This window comes from Equus quagga, chromosome 10 (assembly GCF_021613505.1).
Source record: "Equus quagga isolate Etosha38 chromosome 10, UCLA_HA_Equagga_1.0, whole genome shotgun sequence".
Taxonomy (NCBI): domain Eukaryota; kingdom Metazoa; phylum Chordata; class Mammalia; order Perissodactyla; family Equidae; genus Equus; species Equus quagga.
The window spans coordinates 29,448,949-29,462,048 of NC_060276.1; the positions used below are offsets into that span (position 1 = coordinate 29,448,949).

The 13,100-nt window shown below is 36.2% G+C and overlaps 1 protein-coding gene across 2 annotated transcripts in view; it reads left to right on the forward strand.

Annotated features, from left to right (window-relative positions):
* Positions 1-13,100, forward strand: part of KLHL13 (kelch like family member 13) — a 183,894-nt gene that overhangs the window by 67,739 nt on the left and 103,055 nt on the right. For both annotated transcript variants that reach the window (XM_046672638.1, XM_046672640.1), the window contains exon 2: positions 6,939-7,012. In XM_046672638.1, coding sequence (XP_046528594.1) covers positions 6,963-7,012 — 50 coding nt within the window. In that variant the 5' untranslated portion in view covers positions 6,939-6,962. The remainder of the gene's footprint in view (positions 1-6,938; positions 7,013-13,100) is intronic.

The following is a 13,100-nucleotide window of genomic DNA, read 5'->3' on the forward strand; positions in this document are numbered from 1 at the left end:
CCTTTATTATTTTTTTTATTTTTTTTTAAAGATTTTTTTTATTTTTTTCCTTTTTCTCCCCAAAGCCCCCCGGTACATAGTTGTGTATTCTTCGTTGTGGGTTCTTCTAGTTGTGGCATGTGGGACGCTGCCTCAGCGTGGTCTGATGAGCAGTGCCATGTCCGCGCCCAGGATTCAAACCAACGAAACACTGGGCTGCCTGCAGCAGAGCGCGCGAACCCAACCACTCGGCCACGGGGCCAGCCCCAGGTCCTTTATTATTTTATGAACTTTAGTAAAATTTTCTTTTTTGTAAGTCACATTTCTTTTTAAGCTTATTCCTAGGTATTTTACAACTTTTGTTGCAATATAAGACATTATATCTTCATGGAGCTGATATTCCTGTAGTACTATGTTAGTTTTCCAGTTGATTCATCTGGATTTTCTACAAAAACTGTCATGTTATCTGTAAATCACTAGTTCTTAAAGTATCATCCACGATCTAGCAGCAGCAACATCCTTTTTGAACTTGTTAGAAAAGCAAATTCTCTGTACCCATCCCATACCAACTGAATGAGAAACTCTGGGGGTGAGGCCTAGCAATCTGTATTTTTCTCACTTTCTAGAGGATTCTGATACATACTCAAGTCTAAGGACCACTGATGTAGATAATAATTTTTATTTTTCTTACCTATGTTTTCATTTCCCACTTTTTTCTTGTAAGATGTATGTGTAACAGCTCTGGATTATGTAGCGTGGATGTTGACTGAAGAGGCTGAGACATTGCTAACTTCCGAGAGTAGGACTAGGGAGGGGAATGATGAGAAACCCACTATTCCTTAACCAGGAGAATGGGGGAAAGACAGCCAGAGCGAGATTGAGTGAGAGAGATTAAGTATATAATTTATGTTAAGGATTGTGGTAGGTGGCAAAGGGAGGTATAATTCAATGTGAGACATGCTACAATGTCACTTCTGTAGATAAGAGTTGTAAACGTTACGAAATTGCAAGAAATGAAGACAGCTAAGATTGGCAATTGACGCAATAAATGTTTGTTAGATGAAGTTTAGCCCTTGTTATAAGAGGACAACAATGGTAAGAAAATCAGATAGAATTGCATTAATACAAGGGTCATAACTTTGACATTGGTAAAAAGGCCAATGACAGTGATAAGACAAATGATGCCATTAGCAAACGATATATGACAAAGGTATTCCTAAAGCCTATTATGAGTGACAACATGCAAAGGGACTACCAAGAGATCATATCGAAGAAGGAAGGAGTGGTATTTATTGCAAAAAGCAATGGAACTACATGGTGTATGGTGTATACGTGTGGCAATAAAGAGCAAGGTGGTAGTGACCACATGGTGGTGACATGGGCAGATTGCCCTCATGACTATAGCAAGAAAACTGAAATTGTTGAGAAGAGTGTCAGCCACCCTGGCATTTGGCCAGCGAAAGGGAGAATCTTATGGAACACGGGGACCCAGTCTTTTTGGTAGGAGTTCAGACCTAGAAGTAGCTGTTACCATATCCCTCTGGACTCTCTCATTGTAGCACAAAATGCTGGTTAGGAGGCAACCAGGCAGGCTGATCACTTACGTGGAAGGTGTGTTCTGAAACAGCTGTGGCTGCAACCTTTAGGACAATGCAACTGATCTCGGTTATAGCATTGCACGTTTTGTTAGGGGAGCATAGCTGGGAACATACCCCATAGTCCTAGTCAGTTTTAGATTTACTCTAGGGAAAAAATCAGCACCTAGCTCGACATCTAGAGCTCACGTGTTTTAGGGTAGGACCTCTTTACTGCCACAAGTGGGAAGGGAGCGTCATGTCTGTCGTGTGTGAATGCTGAATGATTCAATAGTCTAGCGCTCTGTGACATTTTCAAAACTTAACTTTTGTATAACAAACTATTTTCCAAAGAATACAATTCTGTTTCTTAAGCTCAAAATTTTGCAGTTTCGAGATAATGTTGAATTTTTAGTCATGATGCTATGTATAACTTGATTTAGAGAAGTGCAATTATGTACAATTTTTCTATGCTTTGCAGTTTTTCAATTTGGTAGCATTTAGTACTTTTCACTGATCTTTCCTGTCAGCTTTCTTTTCTTACCACAATACTTATCAAAATTTTATTTGAAGGCAGACTATTATAGGAACTTTTCAAATTTCTTTTATATAACGTCACTTTAGTTCATAAGCAGGACTTAACATAGATGGTGTGAAATTGGTTAGGCATCTCTCAGATCTCATTATTTTTAAAGCTGTTGGTTCTTGGACAGGGTAGGAAAGCATGAGACAGTGGATTTTAATTAAATGCTAGGTCATCAACTGGAATGTCTATTTGAAATATTTGACTATATGATAGGTGCTTGAGAAATATTAGATTTGTGAATTACTTAAGTCCTGAAGAATAAAATTGGTTGAACTTATGCAAGATATCTCAACTGTCAGAAACAGTCTTATCAGTTTTTTTTCTGGTGAGCTAAGTAGAATATTTTAAGGGCAAAACCACAATTAGGTCTTTGTCAGGTGTGTGCTCTGCGTAATGCTTAGTTTCCCTTTTATTCATGAGAGGATCATGGCCGTAGAGAAGTGTGTCTTTTTAATTATAATGCATGTCTGCTTATATTTTTGTCCTGTCTTTTTTCTTAATATTTGAAAACATGTTTTTTTTCACACTGACCTTTATATGTCATGGCTTGTCCGCTCATCTACATAGTCCCTATGTTAGGTCAGAGATAATGTATCTTTTTTTTTATTAAAATGTTTCAAACATACAGAAAAGTACAGAGACCAATATAAAAACACTCATATAACCACCGCTTAGCTATGTAATACCTTAAAATTTTGCCTTTTTTGTTTCAGATCCTTAACAAAATGTCAGACATAGGTGTGGCTCTTAGTGCCTCACTCCCCGATTGTTTTCCTCTCCCTTCCTCTCCTGAGGTGACTACTGTCCCAAATTTGGTGTTTATCATTCCCACGAATATTTTTATGCTTTTTCTACATATGTATGTGTGTGTATACGTATATCTATATGGTATTGTCTTATGTGCTTTTGAAATTTATTACATAGTATTGTATTTCTTTGGTTTACATTTTTGTTTAATGTCATGCTTTTTAGATTTACTTGCTCCAGTATCTCCCGTTATGAAAACAAAATAAAACAAAACGTTATCTACTTCTACCCTATATCCCCCTCAACTACCACCCATTTCTCTACTCCTTATTAAAGCACAGGTCTGCATTAAGAGTTGTGTGTACTTGTTTCCTATTTTTTATTCTCTCTTGAACTCACACTAATCAGGCTTTTTCTTCACCATTCCGTGTCAACCACTCTTGCCAATGTGTCCAGTGACTTCCATGTTACCACACTAAGTTGTTGTTTCTGAATTCTTCACTGAACCTCTCAGGAACATCTGACACACTCGATTACTCTTCTCTGCATATAACACTTTATCGTACCTTCTGGGTTACTGCACTGTCCTGGTTTTTCTCCTCCCTCTGGCCACTCCTTCCTACTGCTTTTTCTGGATCCTCATTATTGTTTTATTTTCAAATAAATTGGACAGAAGAGTGTAGAATGAAAAGTGAACATCCACCTCCTTCTGCCAAACTATATTCCCTCTCACTAATAAAAAATATAAATGAGCTTCATTTGTTTGTGCATTTGTGTGTGAATTTCATAGTGGAAACAGGCCTCATTTTAAATTGTGTTTGTTTGTTTATTAATGATTTGTATTTCTTTTATGTACACTTTCTGTTTCTATTACTTGCTCACTTTTACTGTAGTCTTTTATTGGTTTTATTGATTAATTGTCTGCATCTATGTGTAAGCTAAAAATCATTAACCCTTTGTTGTCTGTCATGTGTATGTAAATATTTTTTTCCTAGTTTATCAAATGCCATTTGAGTTTGTGGTATTTTTGAGGTACAGAACTCAATTTTTTTTAATAATCAGATTTAACCGTTTTTTACTTTATGGTTCCTGCTTTTTGGGTGCTGCTTACCTTCTCCTTTGCATGATTAGACATAATTTCACTTGGATTTTCTTTGGTATTGTTTCAAAGCTTCATTCTTTACCTTTAAGTCTTTCATCTTTCTGGAATTTATTTAGTATATGAGGTGAAGTAATATACCCAATTATTTTTCTACTCGGCCTCCTGATTGTCCCCCAAACCCTTAACCATCTCTTTTTCTCTTACTCATTTGAAGGCTACCTTTACCATAGAGTAATTCCCTGATGTATCTGAGTTCCTTGCAGGTTCGTGAAATAATTTATTTATTTTTCTTTTAATTTTCAAACCACTGCAGTGTGGTTCTCCCCACCCATATTGAAATTAGTCTATAAAGAAGATCATCATTGACTTTATAGCTGTCGAAGCAATTAGCCGTATCTTTCTTGACCTGGGCCTAACTTGAAACAGTTGAATACCCTCCAACCACTCTTCTGAACCACCCTCTTCCTTGGTTTTTATCTCACAGTTCTACTAGTTTCCCTCCTACCTGCTGTCTCTTTTCTTTGCTAGCTTGTCTTCCTCTGTTTCTTGCACAACACTGTTCTTTGAATTCCACCCTCTTCTGGCAAATACACAGCTGAGTAATATCTCCCAGTCTCATCACTTCAGCAATTCCTTAACTGGCTAAATATTCCTATATTTTCACTTCTAGTTCCAACCTAAATCTAGATTTATCTCTCCAGTTTTCTACTAGATACTGTATGGTATGCCCTAAGTTACTTGAATATGTCTATACCAAACTATTGTTCTCCTTGCTTTCAATATTTTTCCTTCTTTATACCCTACCTCACTTGATATCACCATTTCCCTCAGTTACCTAAATAGATTTTGTCTTTGGTGTCTCCTTATCCGTTTAATATCAGTCAGTGATCTGTCAGTCATAAGTCTTAGTCCTCCCTAGCTATCCCCATAGCCTGTGTCTGTGCCCTTCTATTTCATGCCTTGACTATGGAAGTAGTTTCTTACTGGTCTCCATACTTCTGGTCTCTCTCTCTCCCTGATCCACCACTGACATTGCAGGCAGTGTTAATTTTCTAATACATGTACTTGGTCATACGATTCCCTGGTTGAGAATAGTTGGTTTTAGTTAAATCCTGCATAACTTGATTGCATACATTTACTTCCTCTCCCTTTCTAATTCCATTTAAATGAGAGTAAAAAGATGGAAAAATTCAAAAGGACAGAGAGAACAGGAGTGGAAACATTGACAGATGTAAGGTTGAAACTAATTTTTTACTTAAAGCAAAGGAAATTATAGCTTCAATATCTCCCCCTACATGAACTTTCGAGAGAAACCACTTCTTCCCTACAACTCCTAGTATTTCAAGACTTGGAGGCACGTGGTCTGCAGAAGTCAGGAATGAGTCAGGAGATTGAAAGTATGGGCTTTTCCTTGAAAGTCTTTGTGATAAGTGGCTGGAGACCCTGGGCCCATCACCTGCTCCCTGCTCCTCTGGAGACCAGAGGGTTATTATCTGGAGAATTTGAATGGGAGAGCCCCAGACTCAAGAGATCCAGGTGCAGCAAGTGGAATGGTTGAAACAATGGGATTAAGTAAGCAAAAGTTTGCATACCTAATTTTGGGGCCTAAATGTTCTACCCTAGATGCAGTTGGTGAAATGGGCATGAATTATTGACTTCCACATTCCCAGATTCCTAATAGTAATCTAGATATAGTTGTTTTTCTCTTGGCACATCTTCTGAAAAATTGTGTAGTCTAAACAAAATTAAAATTTCTCAACATCTTAAAATCCTCTCAGCACTTAAACAGTTTTAGAAACAGTAAGTCAAAGGTCAGTTGATTTTGAGATGCTTAAAAAATTTTTATTTTGTTTAGGCTACTCAATTTCTTTACTTGTAGTAACCGGATTAGAAGCAGAAAAATGGGATTGTGCAAATAAATATTAATGCTCTATTGCCATTTGATTTGTTTCTTTTTTAGAGTTATGAAGACCCAAGAAATAGAGTCGTTTTTCCCCTTCCACTTCTTTTGCTTTTGTCCCTAAATTAAAGGGCAAGAAGAGGGCAGAGAACAATGGTGAAAACTTTTGCTCTCTAGCTTAATTGTTTTAGGTCTTCACATAGTTTTGTAACAAATATACTTATGTGAACAAACTAAGTTGCATACTATACATTTTTATCTTCCCAATGCAACAAACTGATTTTATTAACAAGAAACATTTAAATAAAATAAAGGTTTTTGCTTCCTAATATATTTGAAATTAATAGAATACGTTAAATACACTCTACTTCTCCACTGCAAAGCATTCACATTACTAAAAACACATATTTGATAGATTTGGTTTACTACAACCTCACCTGCTCTTTTCCCATAAACAACAACAACCACCAAAACAAAAATTCAGTCCAGGTCAAGAAAATACTCCTACCCCCACTACCTGTTTTATATCTTTAAGAATTTAAGATACCTTCTGGCCTTAATTTTGAGCGACCACTGCTAAAATTGTGGGCCTTCTGGGCTTCTCGAGTCCTCTTGGTAACATGGGATTTAGTATTGTCTCTGTGTCTACTTGACAAGTAAGTGTTTGCCTCAGCTTTTCACTTCTGACTTCTCTTGTCAAAGCCAACTTCCCACAGACTCCTCAGGCCTCCTCCTGACTCTCAGATCAGCCCATCTTCCAGTATACTTGGCTTGGTTGTTTTTCCATGCATAATTGTTAGCCACTGATTTCGCATGGAATTTGGTCAATACTATTTAATGATTTACTATTGAATTTTGTAGATATTTTGACTATTGCAGATTGTTTCTTCATTTCCTTTATTAATTTTCATAAGCTATAATATGGACATTAGGTACATGGACATGCATTTTCCTATCACAAAATGTATAAAATATTCCAAAGGTAGCATAATTTGAAAATTCTAGTATTGATTCACATAGTAAATATTGACTTCTTTTCTTCCGGAACAGGTCCTTATCCGACTTCGAGAGGTGATGGATCATCTGCATAGAGGGGAATCAGTTGCTGCGATACTCCGTAACCGGTAGATTTATGGAGACAATTTACCTTATAAGTTGTACAATGTCTCTTCTGCCTATTTATATACCTTACATAGTAGGTACTCAAAAAATACTTGTTGAATACCTGGCATGGAATAAACTATTTGCCATGTGAGTGACTAAAAGAATGGCTGAGGTACAAAGAAATGGAATGAAGAGCATCTTGGTGACCGTGTGTTCTGAGCTAATGAAAAAAATAGAGAATATAGTTAGAAATCATAATTGGTATAAATTGTGAATGCCTGGAATTCAGTCAATAGAGCTATTGATTTGAATTTTTTGTTTTAAAGCATATCAATGCATAAATATAGGTATCCATTGCTTAAGAATAGATGTCTTAACAAAATATTTTTGAAGTAGTATTGCCCTGTGATTGTGTGTACATTTCTGTTATTTAAAAACCCAGTTTTCCAGGGAGTTATGAGAAATTCAGAACTTCCTCTGACAATTTAGGATTTAAATTCATGGTTTAAAGAAACATTGTCTTTGCTTTGTAAGTGTGAAAGAGTATCCCTTATTCCCAATAATTTCGTTGTACAGTTTGGGTGAAGCATTTGAAATAATTTGCAGGAATTGTCTATATCACGGCTCTGACACTTTTAGTGGTGTCGTTTTGGGCAAGTTTCTTAATTTCTCTATGCCCTAACTTCCTCATCTATGAAATGGTGATAATAATAGTACCTACATGTTAGCGTTGTTTGAGATTAAATAAGTGTCTGTGGGGTGTGTACGTGTGAACATGTGTATAGAAAGAGAGAACTTGGCAAATAATACATGGTGTATCAGTGCTAGTACTGAAATGTAAATGTGGGATTTTAACTATTTTGAAAATACAATATTCTGTTTTTGAAATCTAAGGTACTTTAAATATAGGCATGCCTTAAAAGTACAATAAAAGGGGAAAGGTTGAAGTAGGAAGGGGACATATATAAAGTCGTTATTTGACAGGTACCATACTACGAATTTTACTCAACAATCTCATTAAGGAAATATCATATGAAGGATGCCTGTTGGCTGGAATGTGTCCTATCATCTGGGCAAGGGGCTGTAAGGTAGACTTGCTCAGAGACACAGAAAGGAAGAAAATCATAGCAGGAATAATGTATAGCCATGCTGAGTGGAAAGATAGCAGAAAAGAGTAGTTGAGGGGAACATTTAATTCCTAATGGTGAATTGAGTTTGCAGAGTTCAAGCACTGCTGAATAGGATGGTCTATATCACACATTTGGAATAGGAAATAGTAGGAAGGCAGGATTTCCTAAGGTCAAGTTGATGACTCAAGTGGCTATAGCACACCTGAATTTGTTTGTTTCCAATATTTTTTTGTTGAGATATAATTACATACAGTAAAATACACAAGCATTTAAATATATATCTTGATAACTTTTTACATGTGCTGTGTCCAGGTAACCACAACCTGATCAAGATATAAAACAATTCCATCCCTCCAGAGAATTCCCTTGTGCCCCTTTTAGTCCATATCCCCTCCATTCCTACTGAAGGGAACCAGTATTCTGACTTACATATCTTGGATTAGTTTTACTTGTTCTTGAACTTCATGTAAATGGAGTCAGACACTGTATTCTTTTGTGTATGGCTTCTTTCATTCAAAATAATGTTTTTAAAATCCATAATACTGCAAGTATCAGTCATTCCTCCTTCTTATTTTTTTGCTGTGTGATATTCCATTATTTAAACATACCACAACTTGTTTATCCATTTTCTTGTTGATAGTCATTTAAGTTGCGTGTATTATTTGGCTATTATGAATAAAGCTGTTATTGACATTTTTGTGTAAATCTTTTTGTGGCCATATGCACTTATTTCCTTTGGATATATACCTAGAAGTGGAATTGCTTGGTCATAGGAGATACCTATATTTAATTTATTTAACATTAATAGAAACTACCAAACACTTTTCTAAAGTGGTTGTACCATTTTCTACTCTCAGTAATAAGGGAGAATCCTCATTAACTCTTGGTATTGTTAGTCTCTTTAATTTTAGCCATTCTCTTGAGTGTGTAGTGATTTCTCATTACAGTTGCCACTTTGTGTTTTCCTCATGTGTAATGATGTGAGCACGTTTTCATATGTTTATTAGCTATTTGTATATCTTTAGAAACATCTGTTCAAGTCTTTTTGAGTTTTAGGAGTTCTAAAATCTATTCTGGATATTTAGATATATGTATTATGAATATTTTCTTCCAATCTGTGGCTTGCCATTCAACTTTCTTATTTGTCTTGATGACCAGTTTTTTTTTCTTTTTATGAAGTTCAGTTCATTTTTTTTTCTTTTATGCATAGTTCTTCTTGTGTCTTGCCAAAGAGATTTTTCTCTCCCAAATTTCAGGCTTTCTTCCTGGAGTTTTATGGTTTTACTTCTCACATTTTAAGTGCATTCTTGACCAGAAACCAAAGAAATGAACTTATGGCCTAGATTTCACATAGGATCTGGTTAATTAATAAGGATACTTTATGAAAGAAAAGTGTCTTTGTCCTTTTAGTTCTAACTTAATACCTTTGCAAATCACAAGGTAACTGAATTGTAACCTGAGTCATACTTGGCAAGCCATAGGCAAATAATCTTATGTCCCCTAGTTTATAAGACAATGATTTTTGATTTCCTACTTTTATAATCTTTCTTATTATAAACAAGACCCCTTTGAAATAATTCTAATACTAAAAAAACTGATCCAGAGCATAGAAAATGATGGTAAACTGCCCAAGTCATTTTATGATGCTGCATAATTCAGATATCAAAACCTGAGAAAAATGTTGCTTGTTTGTGTACACCAATTATGGATCAATTTCAAAGTCTAAGTAAAATGCAAACCAAACACATTTAGGAATATATGGAAAGAATTAACACGTTGTGACTAAGAAAGTTTTATCCCAGAGTGTAAATTGCTCAATACTATGAAAGTTACTCATACGATGTATCCTGTCAACAGATCTCATAAGAAAAAAAGGCAAAATAAATGCTCAAGGTGTTTGAAAAAATTCAATGCCCATATTAATGCCATAATAAAAAAGTTAGTGATAGAAACTTTCACTCTTAAAAAGAAAAAGAATTACTCTGAAGCTAACAATCCAGCATCATACTTAATGGTAAAATGTAAGAGTTGTTCCTTAAGCAGCAACAAAGCAAAGATGCCCACAGTCACCATTATTTCACATCTATCTGTAAATTCTGGCCAACGCCAATAAAGACGCAAAGTTAATGTAAAGGAGGAGACAAAAAATTATCAAGTTTTAGAAGGTAGGCTCCTATACCTACAAAAGCTAAGACTTGAAACAACTTATTAGTTGATAGAATTTTAATGAGTTCTAAAAAGTCGTTGGATATACGATAAAGTTTAAAAAGCCATACCTCTTATCTCTATCAGAAATATCCATTTAGGGGCTGGCCCCGTGGCCGAGTGGTGAAGTTCATGCGCTCCGCTTCGGCAGCCCAGGGTTTCGCCGGTTCAGATCCTGGGCACAGACATGGCACTGCTCATCAAGCCATGCTGAGGCAGCGTCCTACATGCCACAACTAGAAAGACCCACAGCTAACAAAAAATACACAACTATGTACTGGGGGACTTTGGGGAGAAAAAGGAAAAATAAAATCTTTAAAAATAAAAAAAGAAAAAACCATTTAGAAGATGTAATGGAAAACAATCCATTTATAAAAGCCATAAAATATCAATATTTAGTAATAACCCCAACAAAAATATCCTATATGAAGAATATGTAAAAATTCAAATGAGAGACAGGAAAGGAAATATTTACAAAATGGAGAGGCATACTACGGTCCTGGATTAAAAGGCTCAATTTTGGGAAGAGAGAAACTCTTCCCAAATTGTTATATAGATTTTACACAAATTTATTGGATATTTAAAATTTTGACAAAGTGACTATTCAATAAGATAAAGAATATATGAAAGAAATGTATCCCCATTGCTTAACACAATTTTTTGTTTGTAGTAATTGCTAGTCAAAAATTCTTAAGAATTTGGTCTGTTGTAATTCAACACATTTATTTTGTAATCACTAAGTGCTAGTCATTTTTATGTGCTAAAATATGATGAAAAGTAATGATTCCTTGTTCTCATTGAGCTTATGTTTTTGGTGGGGTCAGATAAAAAACACAAATTGGAGGAAATTGTTATGAAAAATTAATAAAGGAGGGATTAAGATAAAGAATTAAGCTTGGGGGTGGCAGTGCAGAAGAACATTAACCTCTTATTAGTCTTTGATGTTTTTAGTCTTGCAATCTACCATTCATCCTATATTTTATCCTATTTGAAGTTTTTAATTTTTTTTACTTTTCATTTTTCTCCCCAAAGCCCCCCGGTACCTAGTTGTATATTTTTAGTTGTGGGTTCTTCTTTTTTTTTTGAGGAAGATTAGCCCTGAGCTAACATCTGCTGCCAATCCTCCTCTTTTTGCTGAGGAAGACTGGCCCCGAGCTAACATCCGTGCCCATCTTCCTCTACTTTATACGTGGGACACCTGCCACAGCATGGCTTGCCAAGCGATACCATGTCCACACCCAGGATCTGAACTGGCGAACCCTGGGCCACCAAAGTGGAGCGCGTGAACTTTAACCCCTCAGCCATGGGGCTGGCCCCCTTAATTTGAAGTTTTAGTCTAGTGATTCATGAGGTACAGAGAGAGGTCAGCCATATGTGGCTTGCTTTGCTGCAAAGAGCGTCTGGATCTGAGCATCATCCTCATGCACCTGGTATGGTATGTCTGGGAGGGCACATTGTGGTAGGAGTCACCCATTTGGTGTTGTGGTGGTGGTGTTCTCTGATGGGGTTCCTAGCTCTTATAAGGATTTCTGCAATGATGTGTAAAAGCTCTGACAATGTCCCGGTTTTCTGAAAGTACTCTTCAATAAATAAAACGTGATATAAAATATCGTCTGGTATTTGCAATACAGGAAAAAGTGTGCCAAACATTGTATAATTGGATTTTCTTCGCTTTAACATATATTATGCACCACTTACTGTGCAAGGTGTTAGGAATATAGCGGTGAATGATGACACATGGTTCCCTGCCAGTTAGGTGGCTATCGTGGTCGTCAGAATAAGTCAGAATATGAAATGAGGAGGGCCTGAGCAAAGGTGAGGGCAGTGGGAATGAAGAGGAGAGGAGGGGGTGGAGTTGTGAATATTTCGGGGTAAATTTGACCACATTTGACATTCAACTAGATTCTTCACACTCTGGTCCAGGTGATCTTTTAAAATCGCTCATCTGATAATGTTGCCTAGATTGCCCTTTCCTGTGTCTGACTGTTGAAATCCTACCTCTTCTTCAAGACCCAGATCAGAATCCATGCCGTCCCCAAAGCCTTCCCTGATCAATCCAGGCAGCTGATCTGAAGGGTCTCTTTTGCCTCTGAACTGTTTTATTCCTGCAGTGAAGTGTAGCACGTTCGGTTCTGCATTTAAGTAATTTGAGCATGTCTTTGTGTACAACGTCATTAAGGGAGCTCTTTCAGAGAGTGTGTTTTCAAGTTCTTTGAATGAATACCCAGCAATGGAATAGCTGGATCATATGGTAGATCTATTCTTAATTTTCTGTCACTCTAGTCTTTTGATCCATTTTAAAATGTGACTGAGATTGTGATTATCGAACGTCATCTGGTTATAGTGTTGTAGTTAAGAGCAGAGGCTTTGAAGTTTCCAAATAGAGGTTTAGATCAACGTCTGCTACTGACTAGCTGTGTGAACTTTGGAAAGTTTCTTAACCTCTCTGAGTCTGTTTCCTCATATAAAATAAAATAATATTACTGTATGGAATTGTTCTGAGGATAAAATAAAATATCAGATAGTCAGGTGCCTGACATGTGGCAAATGCTCAGTAAATGGAAACCCTTACTGTTTTATTATACTGTATATCATGTCTATATCCTACTGTTTTTTCGTTATGTATAAGCACTTTCGCATGTCAATCAAAACTTGTAGTAGACATAATAGCTGCAGAGTATAAACTCTTCCATGGTACAAATGATTTCTTAATATTAAATATTAAGGTTGAATCCATTTTAACCTAAGTTATAGTATCTTCCCTATTGTATTT